Source organism: Caloenas nicobarica, chromosome 7, assembly GCF_036013445.1.
Source record: "Caloenas nicobarica isolate bCalNic1 chromosome 7, bCalNic1.hap1, whole genome shotgun sequence".
Lineage (NCBI taxonomy): Eukaryota > Metazoa > Chordata > Aves > Columbiformes > Columbidae > Caloenas > Caloenas nicobarica.
In genome coordinates this window covers 23,318,255-23,336,906 of record NC_088251.1, presented here as the reverse complement: position 1 = coordinate 23,336,906, position 18,652 = coordinate 23,318,255, and the positions used below count along the sequence as shown (strand labels likewise).

Here is an 18,652-nt window from a genome sequence, read left to right as displayed (position 1 = left end):
TGAGATGCAGTTTACTGAAAGATGTACACATTTACCTATACCATAGCCATAATCTCCTGCTCTTCCCTTAGCACTTGCCTTACTCTATCAGCTCACTCTTGTGAGTGTTGCTCTCGTTTTGTCCCACAGTTTTATTTCTCATTTATATTTCTCCTTTTTATTCTGTTGAAGGAAACATTTTTAAAGAAAATAAACAGTATCTAGATCCCAGTTGTATATGTTTAAATATCTAATGAGAGTGGCATAAGAGGAAAAGAAAAAAAAGGAGTTTATTTAAACACCATCATTGATTTAAAGCAAATAGAGGGGATGAGGTTAATTCTTGGTTTTAAAGGAAAATCAGTGACAACAACTTTGTCCAACCCATGCCTGAACAGTTGTATTAAACATCCTCTCTATAACTTTGAAGAGCACCTTAAACTATCAAGATCAATCAGAGCACAAAGTACTCCTAAACAAAGCATTGCTCAAAGTAGTTCAGCTCCCATTCAGCTAAACCCAACTGTCAATACTCCTGCTATGTCTCAGCTGGAGCAGCATGGCCATTTCTGAGCACAGACTTACCCAACTGCTTTCAAGCCCGTCGTAAACAGCTACAAATGCACGCAGTATCAGCTTTGAAAGTGATAACAAATGTGCATTTCATGGCAAGTTAAGTAGTTTTCTTAATTTCTTTCACATACACCACTTTCTTGGGAGAATTCACTGAAATCCACAGAAATTTCCCTAAATCTAAATCCATTTTGACAACGCAGCAATTTGAAAGTGTGCTTTATTTTGCATTCGACTTGCTAGTATCTGAAAATTTATTTTCTGAAAAGAAATTACCTTTTCCACCTTTTTTTTTTTAGGATTATCTTGCTGAAGTCAGATGACAAGCTATCTTTTTATTAAAAGAAGAACCTGAAGTAACATTATATTAAAAACACTAATGTCCTTTATGAACATGATACAGTGCTTAATAAAACTTTAGCAAAATTTTAATTAGTAAGTATACAGTATAGTCACCATAATGCACCAAATACTTGGTTCTAAACCTATCGGGTGGTCTTTCTAGCATATAACAATCTCTTATAAAAATATGTGAGGTATATAATAAAAATATGAGCAAAATTGGAGAAAAATTACACTTAGATTTATGGCTACATTTGAACCACCAACCATATGCACCCACATTAGTGCAAGGCAAATCAACCACTGCTAGTCTGGGGTTCTTAACAGCCAACAGTCACTGAACTTCAACCACATACGTCTGGAGAAAATGATTTGTTTGCTTTATTGTGCTTAACCAATGCTACCCTTTCAGGAAAACCACACTGTAAACCAAATGGGGTATCCCACATCCTAACAAAGTATCTTAAATATGTTGAATAAAAACATGAGCAGCATTACCTACAGTGCACTAAAGTCCTTTATAACATGCTCTTTGCCCCCTCTCTCATTTAATTTCCTTCCATACTGTGAAAAAAAGTAACACCTCCTATGTATGACAACAGCTGCAGATTGTACCATTACTGCTTTTTAGACGACTTACAAGGTTCACATGACTGTGGGCTACCAAATCCTGCAGCTCATCAGCAGGAGAGATTCTGAGAATGACAAGATGAATTTTTATATTTCATATCAAATCACAGTAAGCAATGGAAGTCTTCCATGTGGCACAAACAAATTAAACTATAGAATAAAAGACAAAGTATAGCAAACATTATTGTGAAGCAGCTCTAAGGAGATTTCAAAAAAGGATCTCTCTCTGGAGATGAAACCAATCACCTTTGCAACATAAGTCCTCTGCTTCAACACACTTGAAATTCAGGATTTTATTGCCAACATGACAGCGATCTTTTTAATGTGGCAAATTAGAGGAAAAAAAGATGAAAGAAGAATGAAATGCAATTTTTCTGGCCCATTATTACCAAACCAGCAGAGAGTATTTTGGGGTTGAAGGATCTGTGGTGTTCCATTATTTGAAACATTGTGCCAAACAAGGCTATACAAAACAAAACAAAGACAGATCAACCATATGTGTGTCCTTTTATAATGCATTTCAGACAAAAAAAATCCCTTGATATGAGACATGAGAAGTTAAGAACTTTTAGAAAATAAACAAGCTATGAAGTTCATTATAAAAAACAGTGTACTGAGAAATTTTGGGAAAGCTGTCTTCTCATCAGAAGTTTCGGTAATGAAAAAAATTTATGGCAATTACAAAGCAAAACGAGTAATTAATAATATTCCTTGACATCTGGGTAGAATTGGGTACTTTATTATAATATATTCTCAAACACTTATGGCTCTTGCAGCAGTAAACACTACTGACATGGAAGACGAACCCATGATGTTTCATGGGATTTCTAATAGCTTTTCTTTCTTTTTAAACAAGAGAGTTTAATTTGAGAACTGCTTTTACGCCTGCTCTAAAACTTCTTAATCATTTGTCATATCATGCAAATATTAACTCCTAATTTGCACAGGGCTTATTTTTGAACCATGATCCATTTCAAAGCAATCATAATTTCTGAGTATTGCTAGGCAAACTTATCTGTGAAGGCAAACAGAACTCCAAAGCAAATATTACTCATGTAGCATTTACAGCTAAGATGCTTTATGCATTTCATCAAAACTTCCATATTTAGCCAGAGCTCTTCAGATTGAAGGGACTGTAAACACATTTTAGATTTAGCCCAAAAATCTGTACAGGATTGTCTCTAAGACTTTGCCTAATTCATAGCACAAAGTTTCAGTTTATTGATGTCATAATAAGTATTTAATTTTACTTAAAACAATCAAGGCACATGTGCAAAACCTAAGAGTACACACTGATTTTTCTTTTTATTTAGCTGTGGGCTACTACTGCCTTTCTGCTATAGATGAGTCACTCTGCAACACGGATTTTTTTGCCAGTGGCCATATCAAGAAGCCAAGGTTCTTATTATCTCAATCCCCCTTTTCTTGTTGTATTAAAACCAGAAATTCATTTCCATTGGACATATTGAATTGGCAAAACCAAGAACACACATATGCTACCTAAACGGGCACATACATTCAATAATATTAAGATTTCTTTTGTTTTGTTTTTCTTGTTTCAAGAGTTTTCCAGCTACCATTGGAAGCAGCTTCCATGAGTTCCAAATAAAGCTACGTACTTTCTATTAATTTAAAGCTAAAAACTACTTACTGTCAAAATTATGGAAATTGAAAACCTACCTGAATTGTAACAAGAGGACAATACAGTATTGTAAAACTGATGCAATGTTAAATCATATTTATTTACAATAAAATTTAAGTGACTACTTTTAGCATTATAATATATATGGTAGTGATAAGAATGAAGAGACATGATGATGATTTAACTTAGTTTTTTGGGAAAAAACCTCTTACTGGCTATAATAATACTGCTCAATTATTGTTAGGAGGCAGAGAAAATGACTTTCCTCATCTCAACTGATGCATCGGTTGCATAGGCACAAATACACTTATGTTAGGAGCAGAAAGAAGAAGCAGGAGCAAAGTCTAAGCTTTGCTACTCTCTAATCTAACTGGGCTGAACTGAGGTGAACGGAGGGACACACGGCACTGAGTGCTCTTCCTTCTTGACAATCTGTCACTCAGCGCCAAAATATCCCGTACTCTGTCAAATGGTAGGAATTATTCTCCCAAATGGGAAAACAAGAGGAGGCAAGGATGACTCTGACTCCAAGTTAAACACATATTGGTTGTGATTCAATTATAGCTTTTTAGCTATTATAGCCATTTATAGCCTTTAGCTTCGAAAATGAAATTCATGTCCTGGGTGGCACGCTAGGTGTTGCCTTCTACATGTTATAGTCTAAATCCACCCTTGAATTTTCTGCTTTCATATTGTTACATTGTACAGTCAGAATTTAAAATTTTGCCTTCAGGACAGACATTAACTGTTAAATCTCTTTATACTTGGTAATACAGGCTTAAGGTAATTATGGCTTAACAAAATCTGTTTTCAAATCTAAACCAAACAGCTTTAACACTGTGGAAAACACAGTAAATGCTCTGCCATGGTTCACAGGTGTGTGAGCTGTACTCTATTGTATTAATATTATCACAATTTTTCTGAAAATAAAACATTAAAGTATGTGTATTCTTATTATGCAGAAGAGTAAGAGGCATAATGTTGTAACATGCCCAGTAGCATTTTTTTCCTAACATTTAAAGATTTATACTTTTATTTTTCACCTCTAACACTTGTGTCTTAGTTTTCATTATTGTTCACATTTTTCTCCTCTGACTAGGTCAAAAATCAAGAGTGAGGGGTGCAAGCCATGATTTTACTGAACTTAAAAGCTGCAATAGTAAATTATCAGCTCAAAGGTTCTCCTAGTGCAGTACCGCATCTCAACAGTAGCCACAAGTGGATGTCTAGACAAGAGTTAAACTAGAGAAGCACATACAATACTCTTCTTGGCTGCCAACTATTACATTTTCAGCTTAGAGTATTTCCTACAAAGATCTGCAGTTGCAGAAACACTCAAGTACTCTCCTGATATTCTTCCCTGTCAGGTCAATGGTGACATGACTGCTACTTATATGAAAATTAGCAGATGCAATCAGATTATCTAATGCATTAGTAAGTTAACCTCCAGTTATACAAGTCTCTGGTTCCTCAGTTCCATGATTTCTACATAGAATTCTGAAGTGTTTTTGCCGCTGTACCCTTTATCTTCCAATCTATTACATTGCTTCATCAACCGAGCAGCCAGTAAGCACTTATTTTAAAAACAAAATTGAAATTAACTTTTCTTACAGATGAGATCAATTCAACCTAATGTTGGAAAAAAGGAGGAGAGGGAGGAGAGGGAGGAGAGGGAGGAGAGGGAGGAGAGGGAGGAGAGGGAGGAGAGGGAGGAGAGGGAGGAGAGGGAGGAGAGGGAGGAGAGGGAGGAGAGGGAGGAGAGGGAGGAGAGGGAGGAGAGGGAGGAGAGGGAGGAGAGGGAGGAGAGGGAGGAGAGGGAGGAGAGGGAGGAGAGGGAGGAGAGGGGCTATTCTAGCAATATGCCTGTAATTCTACATTCTATAAAATAAGGATTTTTTTATTACTGAGCATGACTGAAGTTTAATATAAAATTCATGTGCTAGATGGACTGAATCAAGTAGAGAATGTGCCTCCAATTAAAGGGGTTTTTAATACCCTTTCTGATACTTTTCTACTAAGTGATAATACTGAATGTTTTCTTCTGCTCCTTTTCCACTGTACAACACTTGGCAATAACTCTGCAATTCGGTAGGTTACTACGTGGACATTTTTGCTCAAAAGAAAAGATGACACCTGCTTTCAATTCTACTGACATAATTTTATCATCATACTGATAAAAATAAGAACTTAATAAATTCATATTCTGAAGACTTGGGGGCTTTGTAATAAAAAGAAGTCCAATGCTTTCAAAATAATTATAATCTGATGATTTTATTTAAAGTATTTACCATATGAACATTCAAATATTTGATTCTGCTGCAATAAAAACCTCCCAGTATTCTGTATAGGAGGCCATCCTAAAAATTTTAACGTTTTCTGTTCCTCTTCCATGAACTACATTTTACACTTCTGCTGTTACTGAGAAATGCATTAAAGGCAGATCACATTATTTCCCTCCTGTCAACAAATGATGGCTCAATTAGGCAGATAAGAATCTACAGCCCTCAGCAGAAACTCTCTTCAGCCCATTCTCAGCAGTATAAAGGAGCACTTAGGGACAGAACTAGTTCAGGGGAATGAATACCTGCTATCCTTTATATACACGCTCACTGAAAATTTCTCTTTTTCTTCAAAGAAAATTGGATTCTTCATATTGTTGAAAGTTTTCAATCACTTATAGTTTGTAATTTTTTTTTCTACATTCAGCTACAGTTCATGATTAAAATCAATAAAATGGTAAGGAATTTTAATTTTAGCACATTGCTCTACTAATTCTAAATCATGTCTTGGAAATAAGATGTCTTAATAAGTAAATGAATAAAAACTCTAATGTTTCTACTCTAGTCCTCAAAGAACAGGGGAAATTCGTATTTAAGGATGAAATTAATTCTTACCTTACTTTGCTGTAATCGAGTGCCTTAAGAACTCCATATACAAAGAGTGCCAATGATAGCAAGCCCAGCTATAAACGCCAATATTCTCCTGGGTTCTCTCAGTGGATGATAAGGTTGTTCCTGCTTCATTCCAATTACTCACACCATCTTCCGTGCCCACTACCTGTCATTGTTTCACTGAATTTCTTAATTTTAACCCTACTGTGAAGAGAAATCTATTAAAAATACTGTGGTCTCTCAGTTCATGTTACGTAGAGAGAGTGAGAAAGAGAATTCGGTACCTCCCTTCTTTCTCCTATTTCTTTCATTTGTCTCATTCTTTAAGATTTTATGACTCTTTCTAATACTTAGCCTTTACCTTTCACAAAACACCTCAGTGTTGTTCAGCACCAGTTATGCTCCATATGTTCTTAGAAAGAAATGTTCAGAGGCATATGCTGAGGCATATTTCGTGCTAAATACTGTTAAATGCTGTTCCCCACCACTTTCGAGTTTCCAGGAAAGTATTGTTATATTGCATCTGGCAACAGCATAGTTGGCAAAAAACTATTAGGAGCAGTGGCATTCTGCAAAATAACTTCAGTAACTTTAGCATAAAAAGTGGTAACAAGACAGATCTCATCTACAGATCTTCAAGGGCTAGACATTGTTAGCCACACACTACGCATGGGAAACCTTGTGATTTATATAGGGCTTTGCAGAATTTATGGACTGTGGACTCAGATTATGGTCTGAGCATGCCAATATTTTACCTGAGCAGCTACATCATTTAGAAACATGAAAAACAAACAAACAAAAAAATCAAACCCAAAAGCATCGTCCTTAACCAACACAGTCCTGCCAATAAAACTTTGGTGCAAGCATGGTTAGTCTGGGAAGGTGAGAGCATTTCTGCTGGTATAGCAGCTGTTATAACTGCCTTTACATTAGGGTGCTTATGCCAGAGAGAAGTGTAAATCCCCAGGAGGATTTTCCACAGCAGCTGCACGAGCAAAATCCTTCTTTTGTCGAAAAAAATCTAAGTGCCTTTGGCTTTTGTTTAAGTCAAACCTTTGCAAGGATTAGTACTGGTGGTTTTATCCTGCTCATATTGCTAAAATGATGTTTTATTAGTCAAGCCCAACCTGTCACCATGATGGTTTGGGTATGCCTTAGAAAGAAATAGTGTCTAACTCTATTTCTCCAACTCAGAAATTTCTTCTAAGACAGCACTCATTATTTATTCAGAAAATTTAGTATTTCCTTAAGTATTCTATCCCTAATTAAAATAAGAAGAAAAGTAAAAAGGAGGATCTTCTTTCTTTTGAGCAAACCAGACAGCTGGAAGGACATTTACCAAGCAGGCTTCCAAAGTCTGCTTTTAGAATCGGTCAATTCCTTTTTCAAATAAACCCAATAACAAACAAGGTTGGCTGGACTCAGCCTTTCCGCCTCCTAAAGGGCTAAAGAATCTATCACAATGTTGTAAAAAGCCCAGTCTGCAAGGCATAGTATTAATGTATTTAATGTTATCACTGAAAACCTGTGCAGAAACATTTTTGCAAAATGCTTTTTTACTCTAAGTACACAATGCTAAGCACAACATAGCCCACTGAAATTTACTTGATAGAGATTTTTAGGATATTGACGAACTATACTGTAAAAACATTTTTACTTTTAAAAATAATTGTTACCTGCAGAATCAAAAATTAGCCTTCAGGTTCCTATCCTGCTTGCAACCCCTGTTATTTCAAAGCAGTGTAGATAAATGCCATTCAGTACAGTTCAGTTTTTCGGCTAAGAGCAAGCATATATGAATCCCCTTGCAGTACGTATACATATTTTAACATTCTATAATTTTAGTGCAAAACATTACTGCCTTTGAAATAATAAGTACAAATGTGATCATTTCAGAGTGCTCGTTTCAAAGCACATCATTAATCATAACTTTCTGCAAGGCAAAAGAAGTTTTTTGTTTTTAAACAACTGCACCATCCCTATTTCACACATGAACAGATGAAAACATAATTTCAACTTCAGACCAAGTAGTGGGCTACCACAAATAAATTAAGTCAGCTCTCAAGTTACACACATGCACATAGTTTTTGCTGTTAAAAATTAATCTTCCTCATGTAAAACAGAGCACAACTGCCGTAGTATTTATATGCTGGTTTTAACGCGGCAGTTGATGACACAGACACAAAGGTAGAATATCCCAGGGTTATGCAGGCTACGACATCTCCACATGTTAATGAGATCAACTCCTTTGGAAGAAAGGTGAAACCCCAAATTTCAATCAACTGTACAAAGTGGTGACTACCATTGTATTATAAATTCTGGCAGTCAGCACCCAAAATAAGCAAGTTAGCTCAAATTCGAAAAATCCACAAATCCCAAGTTTTAGTCTTTAGAACAGCCTTAAACTAATCATTCTTTTTTTAAACCTTATCAGAGAAGTACTGAAACAAGGAATAATTCAAGACAGAACCAATACTGTTTCAGTCAGAGCTTCTAACTCCTCGATTTTCTGGTACTTTAGTTTTGAGATTTTGCTCTAACAAAGTTGACATGGTAACAGACAAAATTCTTGTGCTCTCATAAAGAAAGCATCTAATAAAGACTGGCATGCAAGAGGACCTGCAGTAAAAAAATTCCCTTCAAACTAACTAACCTCACCCCTCGGAGTAGGAGAGCTTCCCTTTTTAATTTACATTTAAATAGTGTGTTAAGTCTGCCCAGACTTTACATATGATTTGAGACTCAGTGTCCCTGAAGGCAGAGGCACCTGGGAGCAGAGGTCTGTGCAGCGGCCTGTGGGCGGCACAGCAGGTCCCTGTCCCTGTCCCTGGTGAACGGCTCTTCTCACCACTCCCCAGTCTGCTCCAAAGCCCAATTCAGCCTTGGCAAACAAGTAGATTGCAACCAAGAGACTGATTTAGTATTTCAACAGACTTACAAATTCTACTAATGAAATAAAAGCATGCCCTTTCCCCTCTCCCACCCATCCCTCCTCCACCCCCCAAAGAAATATAATTTTAAAAGGGCAATGTAATCACAACCATTATGCCAATGAAAATTACATGCTGGGTTTCTCTCTGTAGGTATCTGTCAAATGCAAAGCGTGCACAACATCTTTGGAGTAATAATGATGTTTTATCATTTTAATTACAAACACTTTGAAAAAAATCCCTAAAGTGTACCAATTGGGGTGGTCTGAACTAACAGTAGCTTGATAGCCCAAGGGTAGCAAAAATAGATTGAGCTACCAAATTTCATAGTAGTCAGAGCAGCTGTCTTCTTGCCTCAGGGAACCCGGGTATTTAACAAAGCAGACAGCTTGGCATTGGCATCTGATTAGTAATGTGGGTATTGTTGGACAGAATACGCGTGGTTCTATTGTTTCACTGTTTGATTAGGAATTTGGAGAGGAATGACATTATTTAGCTTTTATAGTTAGCTTCTGTGTGTTCACTTACAGGTATTGTAAAGGATATTTTCTCACTTATCACTGGCTGCAAGTAGGGAATACTGTCTTCAACATGATCGATGAAACATGACAGGATTTAAATGTCAGGGTCAGTTGCTTCCCTATTTCTGTGCCAAAATTTTGTTGAACTGACTGCATAAGTTTTTCTAATTGGGGAGAAAAGTGCGTAAGATGAAAGCTTGTTCTTCCCTTACTGCAGGATACAAACTATTTGGAATTTAAAATAATTTTAAACCATCATTCATTCCAGTTTAACTTTACAAGGGAAAATTTCTCTTCAAAGAAACAAGTCACAGAAACAAAAATCCAGTTGTTGGGGTTTCTGGGAGAGGGGGATTGATTTTTATTTTTCTAATCCCACAGTAGCCTGACAGTTTGGATAACCACTGGGGGTAAGAGAATCTCCAGTTCAAAACCAATCTGCTTAATGGTAAAAATCTTTGTTAACATGCTTTATCTTAAAAGAATTGATCTTGGGGAATAACCTTAGCACAAACAACAATATTACTTTGAGGTTTGTATTTGAACTTCATACAGCCATAAAGACCCCCCACGTGGCTCTTCTCTTTTCCGTTCTTTAAGTATACATCACAAATTATTGGTGCTTGTTGGCAGAGTTCAAATCACTGAACTCATTGCAAATAGTCTACTTCAGCTAGAAGTACATTCTTTTACTCTATCAAATCCATCTGAGGTAATAAGACTTGATGTTTTATTCAACAGAGCTGAGGAAAATTGTTGCACAATAGGTTAATTCAAAATGGCAGCATAGAAAATGCATCTGTCAGTGGGGATCAAATTACAGGGCAAGCTCCTCTCAATGCTTAGAAAAACAAGTCTGCAGCTCTACAGATTATGTGCATGTGTGTGTTTAAAGGGGTGGGAAAGGAGCTAAATATCTGAGCTAACCTCCAATTAAAGTCAATCATAAAAACAGCCAATTTAATGAGTACGGATTTCTTTGGGTAATTATAACACCAACCACTTTTTTTTTTCTCCCTCTCTTTTAAATCTGTAATTCTGCCTTCTTGTTATTGCTTGCTTTGTCATTAATCGCCTCAGGAACTTGATTTCCTAGCAACAGACTCTGCCACCAAACATTTGGCTCCTGTTCAACATTTTCTTTGTGAAAAATGGCACTGCTATTGCCGCCTGGCTGCTGCAGCTAGACTGGCTGTGTAAGTGCTCTAATAATGCATTCTTCTAAAAACCACCCCAAAATCACATGATAAAAGGAGCGATGACTGAGCTTCGCTAATTACTGTGCTGAAGAAGTGTATCTGCAATTTAAAGGCTACTGGGGTAGGAGGAGAATGACAGGGAAGGAAACATGTATATTCTTCATATAAATAAATATCATTATTAACAGAGGTGAGCATTTAGAAATAAATATTTTTACTACGTTAGATTCTCATTAATTTTCTATTACAGAAAAAGGATGTGCAATCTTTCTTAAAAGTTGATTATGTATTTCTCTGCATAAAGTACAACGCATTCATCTTTAAAGAATGACATCTTGAGGATCAAAACTGGGGGGGGGGGGGGGGCAGGGTGGAGAGAAGAAAAAGTTTCTAATTCACTTTTCCACATAAGTTAACTTGAGAAAACACTGGCAAAATTATCTATGCATGAGAAGTTATACCTTAAATGGCACACGACGTGCTAGATATATCACAGAATAACATAACACATGGTGGTGCCAATTTAGACAAAGCTATTTTTCTCATTTTGATCAAAAAAAAAAAGGCTGGGAATTCCTGTATTTATGAGAAACTATTTTTCCCCTATTTGTTTTGGAAGCCAGTAAATAGCAGAGTTGCTTCCTGGTTAGAGATGGAATCTATCACCTCTCCACAACAAACGTATCACACTTCAGCTGTAACTTAGCCCCTCAAGGGGGAGTTTTAGGAAGGTGATGTTGCCCCAGGCCAGCGAAAAAAGGCCACAACTAACTGTTGCTGTCTGCAGCTGCTTCTTTACGGCTAAGACATTCAGAAGGGTGCTTTCCTGGCCATAAAACCTCTTCATAATTGTGAGAAACAGTTTTGCATGTAAAATGACATATATACTGATGTCAGAGCACCACGGCAAAAGTTATCAGTGGAAAAAAAGCTATTACAGAGTTATTCAAACAAATGTCTTTTTTAGGGGATATTTTAATTCCTGCCAGTGTCAATGTCATTTCCAATGATGCACACACAGGCCCAGCACACCTCAAAGAAAAAAAAACCTATCACAATCCATTGTAAATTATCATACTCATCATAGCAGTAGATTATAATAAAAATGCCTTCACCAAATATGCCTCTGAAAGGAGGAGACAGCACAAAAGGAATTTCATTTATACTTATCTTGTTATAATAATCAGCATTTTTTCTCAAGTAGAATAACCGAACTCCATATAAAATACTGTAGAATGTTATTTAAGCTTTGCTACACAGTGCTGACATCGAGCTTATGTTTTGACAGACTCATGTTGAAACCAGATAATGCCGCCATCAAGCCCACTACACCACCACAGTACCTCTCTCCTTAGAGAAGCACTTAGGCATTAGAAGAAAATAAATATAAAAATACCACAGTATTTGTTGAAACATATCAGAGTGGTTGGAGCTTTAAAGACTTCTCCAGCAGATAGGTATGTTACATTGGGCTCATTATCGCATGCCACGACACATGACATTTCCTATTTAAAACTCTGCCTAAGACCAGAATATCTGGTCTTGATCAGAACTGTCATTAACACCAGAATAAACTACACTTACCATTAACTTTGTAAACACAAAAGAGATGCTGAAGGTGGTGAATGGAATTTAACTGTGGGCTAACAAAGCTAAGCAGTATTAGAATATTTTGTACTTAATGTGGTGCAACTGAGGAGGATCCCCATTGAGAAATTTCTGTTATTTGATACATGGAAGTAGAAGGGAATGGTTTAAACTTTTATGGATTGTAAAATAACAGCAGTCCACGCAAAGCTGAGTGAAAGTGTTACCTTGTCTGAATAAAAGGTTTTATGGCAATACTGAAATTGAGCGACCCAAAAATCAAGCTGCATAGAAATAAGTCTTAGAGCTACAAAAAAGCTTCATTGCTCCTCTACCCACAACAGGTAGCACAGGAGCTGAAGTTGTCAGGCACTGTAAATTCAGAAAGAAAAGACAAGGGATCATAATGCAAAAAATATGGTGTAAAAAGGGTTTCACATCTCTATAATGAACACATATAAGCATGAGTATCAGTAAGGCCATACCTATATGAAATGGCTAGGCAAGAAGTCTACATAGATACTACTGAGAAAAGCTTTTTAAGCATACGAACTATAGCCACAAAGTACAAACTCAAATACAGTCCCTAAACAACAGTCTACTATTTTATTTTGTACAGAAAAGAGATAAGCATTTTATAAAAGGAAGGTCTGTTTGGTTTTTGGAAGCTGCTTAACTGATCCATTCTAAGCTAAGACTCAAGTTACTACAGATCAGGAACTTAAGTGCAGTCAATACTGCCATTTCATATGCTTAGTAAAGCCATGTACAGGGTGTTTCAAAAATATTAACTCAATTTGAAATCACTGTATCTTTGAAATTGGGTCCATCTTTTTGAAACACTCTGTGTTTAAGATAAAATGGAAAACTGAAGCACTGAAGGAACTTTCAAGAACACATTTATTACTTCAGCACCAAGATATTAGCATCAAATGATAGTGTTTCACCCACCTAATGCCTCCGACTGCAAACATTAAATGAATGCAGCTGTTGGGCTGAAGAACAAATTGAGTAAAGCTAAATAACTGGCAGAAATAAGGATGGATAACTGGAAAAAGAGAAAACACACATCTGGGAAGCACCACACTTGTGGTAATGATGTTCAAATACAGGCAGAAAGTTAAAATTCAGCTGTTTGTATGAGCAAGCAGTATCAATTGTCACAGAGTTAAGATTTCACAAGGTTAAGTGCAGCATTTAATGAAGGAAAACATTTTCTCCTTTTCCATTTTCTTCCCATTATGAAAGGACAAGTGCAAAATTCTTAACTCACATACAGTAAGAAAGAGGTGCTAATTGGAGTCAAATGACAACTAAAATTCTCCTCAGTTTTTCTGCTCTCCTAAATAACTCTTATTAGCAGATTTTTTTTAAAAATCAAAAACATTGACCATAAAAATATCTTTGCATTCCAGGCCTTCATAACATATGAAAATTAATAGCTATACACTGCAAGTTGCATTAAAAACGTTTAAATGTTTGTCTGTGATGTCAAAGAAACTGAGCACCAGCGACGCCCATAGATTTCAGTTAGTGCTAAAGATATTGATGATCTTAAAAAAAATACAACAACAAAACCATACAGCACAAAACCCCCACAACCCAATATGTGTTACAGAATTCTTAGAGATGCCTACGTAAATGCAGTACTACCATCAGTTTACTAAATGCCTCTGAAAATAAGACAAAGAAGGTGCCCAAATATGAAGTTTTATCACCCAGGTTTGTGAAATGCAACTCTAACACATAAAAATTCCACAGTGCAAGTCCTGACAGAAAGCATGGATTCACAGAAAGAAAAAAGAAAAAAATAAAAAAACCCAAACCAACCAACCAACCAAAAAAAAACAAACAAAAAAACCCAAACCGCAAAACACAGCTTAAGACTATTTTCATGCCAGGTTGTGTTCCATTGACAATTTTAGAGACAGAATGACAATGTTTAGTGTTATCATAACTCTCATAACTCTCAACTTATTCTGAAATAAGGGAAATGTCTGAGGAAGTGACATTTTCTAGCTCCAGTAGGAACCAAATAAAGTCCCTCACAGTGAATTCTAATCAGACACCAGCAGCACAGGTAGCTGATCCGCAGCGAAATGAATATGATAGACTGGAAGATATGATGTCAATGGTAGAAATTACTGGAAGTATATGAATTATATCTGGAGAAGGTAACAAAATTGCATAGATTGTATGTGCTGTCAAACTCTATCTTAAATGAAACAAAGCAGAGTAATTTTAAATGATTAAAATATACTTTTAATGTCTACCATCTTTGAGAAAGCTGGGGCAGCCTCTGTATTTTGCTTGTGTCTGTGATTTACAGGGTCCTATTCTTTGCTAGTCTTTCTCCAATTTGTCTGCCAGATCTGATTACCAGATGGCTAAAATAAATGTATTGTGTTCATTCATGGTAACAGAAGCTGTCTTTAAGGGTTCTTTCACGGCTTCACTATCTTTTCCTTTGTACCTACTCCTCCCTCTGTGAATTGATTAGATTTCAGAGCTAAGTTTCATCTGAGAGCCATTCTGCTGAATGCTGCACTGAAAAGCATGTCATCTATTCTAGGAAGCACATACAGATGACCACAGGATATCACAGACCTGTCCTAAAGCAACAACTGCCCTACTCTGCCAAGAAAAGAGATTGATAATCTCAGGACATGGATTTCCAGAGTAAGTATCTGTCACTAACATACATTCTAATGCAATCCAAGAAACAGGTGACAGTTGGACAGAAAGAGGGAAATAAAAAGCAACATATGCACAGTACAAAGCTAAGGAAGGTAACAAGACTAAAATGAAGACAGACAACAGTAGACAAATTAATGACTCAGGGAGCTACTCTGTACCTCAGGAGTGGTAATTGTTCAGTACACGGTTTTGTTTAATCTGGTAAACTGCTACAAACCTGCAAGTAAAGAAGCTAAACGAAAGAAAAGGGCATGAGGGAAGGTGTACAGTTCTACACATTATCTCCTCTCCTTAACACATACGATCTGTAATCTGAAGTAATAACACTGTCCTAGAAATCTCTTAGATGAACCCAGCCTTGAGTGCTTTTACTACAGGTGTGAACTGGGTTCTTTACTCAACAGATCTCCTCCTGCAATCAGATGTTTACCTAATCTGAATTTCATTTTGCAAATATCTAATACAATTTATTAGCACTTCAGTGTTATTTATTTATCCATTAGCATATGCGCACCTTGGGTTTTATTTTCAGTTTAGTACAATAATTCTCTGTCTCTTACTCAAAGCTTGGATGCCATAGAACTGGTATCTGAAGAACAGCTTTTATTGTATATGAAAATCAGTGTAGTGAATCACCTAGTCAAAATTTAAGTGATTAGTCTCACTGACCACAGAAGAGTAGCTTTGGAACTAAAATAAGGTGAAAGCTATATCTCAAAAAAACCAAACCTGCTTTTCACCTCATATAATGTTTCCCACTTTTCCTGAAGCATCTTCACTAGGTTAATTTTTTCTAAATTGTATATTGGAAGCTTCGCTGCTATGTATGTATAAGCACGGTAAAATAATTTAAAAAAAACACTTAGTGGTTTTGGTAACATTTGTCATTCTTCTTCTTTATTTAAACTATACTCTTAGCCTTTCAATAGTTTTTTGCCAATAGCATTAGTTCCTAAGCATGGCATTTGGAACAGAGTGAGGTATTATTATGTGGAAATAAAAAATGCAGAACACTTGAAAAACAGAAACAAAAAATGAGTAGACAATACACCCATGTATTTTTTTTTAACCGCAGCACAAACATATGGTCATAGCAGTGGGATGTATTTTGTTTGTATACTGAGAAGGTTCTAAGTATTTTTTGACAGTTATAAAGGGGCAGCCTTGGCCATACACAAGAATCAATAACAACCATGTAAAGCCTACAGCAGTGCACACTAACAGGCTGTAGGAGACATTAACACTAGCTAAAAGAAATAACTGTATTTTCAATGAACTTGTTCCTCCTGGATAATCAATTTTTTACACTTCTTCCCAGCTGTTACCACATAGCTCAGGTAGCGGAATGGAAGCAGCTGTCATACAGAATCCATATATTACATGCATGTTATGAGGTTTTAATCTGTCGTAGTTGTTTTATGTTTGCTAATTTTGATCAGTCAGTTCAATTTGAAAGCAAGATGAAAACAAATTCACCACTTCTATTTAGGCAATATGTAATCTACACAAATACACTAATCTGGCTTGATTCATTCTGGATGGTAAAAGAAGAATACTAATTGTGAATCTACTAATGCCCCATCCTGAAAACCCCTTTATTCCAGAAGTAAGATTTCATCATTAAAATTAGTTTGCCCCACCACCCACATTCAAGAGATCTGTCACAATCATTGTTTCTGAAATACTGAGTTATAAGGTGCCATAGTAATTACTATGGAATAAATAGCAATTAAGATTGTTCACACAAATAAGCTCAAACTGTTTGCAGTGAATAATTATGCTAATAGTGTTTTTCTACATAATTTGTGCATCCTTCACAACAATTTACTAGAAAATGTGAAATGTAAATTTGATGCACTACTACAAAAGCTCTGAAAATATGTTTAGTTCCTATGATTTTTTTCCCACAAATTTAAGAAAGCACATAACTAAAACATACTTCTACATTTGCACATTTAAATTCAAAGAAACCAAACTATGCTGAAATGGAAGCATTTTCTTTCGTTGTATTCCTATGAAATCATCCTAAACCATACACAGACATGCTCATTGCTTAAACCTTGCAATGTTGTAATGCAAATTTTAGTAACTTGAAAGAAGCTGAACTTACTGCTATATAATAAACTTTGGCCTTTTCCACCAGCTTCCAGTTCTTCTCCAAATCAAGATGCTTTTCTTTCTTATAGCAATTAGCAGCAGCAAGGTTAGCTACAAGAGACCTGAAAGTGATTAAAAAATGGGCATTAGACCCACTTTAACTAACACTACTGCAAATTTGTCACAAAGAACAAAATTTCTCTAAGATAATCAAAGATCATAAGAAACATAAAAGCAATTAACAAAGAGCAAGACAAAACATATACTTTGACCATGTCACAATATTTAGATAATATATTTTAAAACATACATTAAATACAATTTAAGTTTAAACCATATATTCAATAATGATTTTTAAATCCATTTACATAGTTTATGTAACCTGTCACTACTATGCTGTTCACGTGCCTTCATTTGCCTGCAATCAACCTTTGTTGCATTTTGTGATCAACTCCCTCTGTACAGTATACTATCTGCAGATTTTCATGAAAACTTTTCTAGTACCTAACACCTAAAGGAAAATAGCTGCTCCAGTTTAACTTCTGAAAAGTATTTTCTCTCACTAGAACCAAAAAGTTGATGGATATGAATGTCTTCCCTTTATCATTTTCCAACAAGTAGTTATTTTAAAAGGGGAATTGCTTGTGGGTTTTTTTCCTCATTAGGTTCATATTTTCCTTTCGCAAATGAAAAAGGGTCACGCTGCTACTTTCAGATGATGAACTGTTAAAAAAAACCACTTTGGCTTAGCTGTGTATTACTGGAAAATTACCAAAAACTCATTTGTAGTTCATTTTTTCCTAACAAGTTATAACACCAGCCACAGGACGCAACTTCCATTAGCAAGAATAAAAATACTTGTATCATATTTACTTTGCTACATGTAAGATACATTCTATTTTAAATCATCCTCTTCAGCCATTCAGGTCAGCCTTATGAAACAGATAAAACTTACAGATGTACTCTTACAAATGAGTTATAAAAAGATGATTATACACTAACTCTCCACTCTGGCTACCATGACCAAGTCCTTCTGTACAGTTTTACTAGAGAATGTCTAACATTTACTAGAGAATGTCTAACAACATCCAATATTTAGAGAAGGGGAGGAGGGGAAGCAGACATTTCCAGAGTTCTAAATTTAATTTTCAAGGTTTAATAGTCCTAGGATGCACTGTTAACATCAACACATCACTGTTTTGTGATATTTCAGTACATTAGCCAGATAAATAATGTGTAATTATACATACAACATATGGCTATTGACAACTTTTACCTTCTCCAACATGCATACAATCGACCTTGTATGTATCATCCCTTTCCATAGAAATACTACTAGAATCCAGAAACAATGGGTCAGAGCGAATTGCTAGTCTGCTTCTACTCAGGCTTCTGCCTCCAGACTGAGTACCACATAAATGTGTTAGGAGGTAAGTAAACTAGGAATTCTTGAAAATTTAGTCCACCTCAAAACAGCATCTTTCCAGTATCACCATTTCTCTTTGTCCTATTCAATAAAAACCAAACAAAAGCCCAAAACAATCTCTTATGAAGACAACTAAGT

General features: G+C 35.9%; 1 protein-coding gene across 3 annotated transcripts in view; it reads right to left on the bottom strand.

Annotated features, from left to right (window-relative positions):
* The window catches only part of ADK (adenosine kinase), a 286,143-nt gene that overhangs the window by 134,123 nt on the left and 133,368 nt on the right, over positions 1-18,652 (bottom strand). For all 3 annotated transcript variants that reach the window (XM_065639242.1, XM_065639241.1, XM_065639243.1), the window contains exon 6: positions 17,102-17,210. In XM_065639242.1, the coding sequence (XP_065495314.1) occupies positions 17,102-17,210 (109 nt within the window). The remainder of the gene's footprint in view (positions 1-17,101; positions 17,211-18,652) is intronic.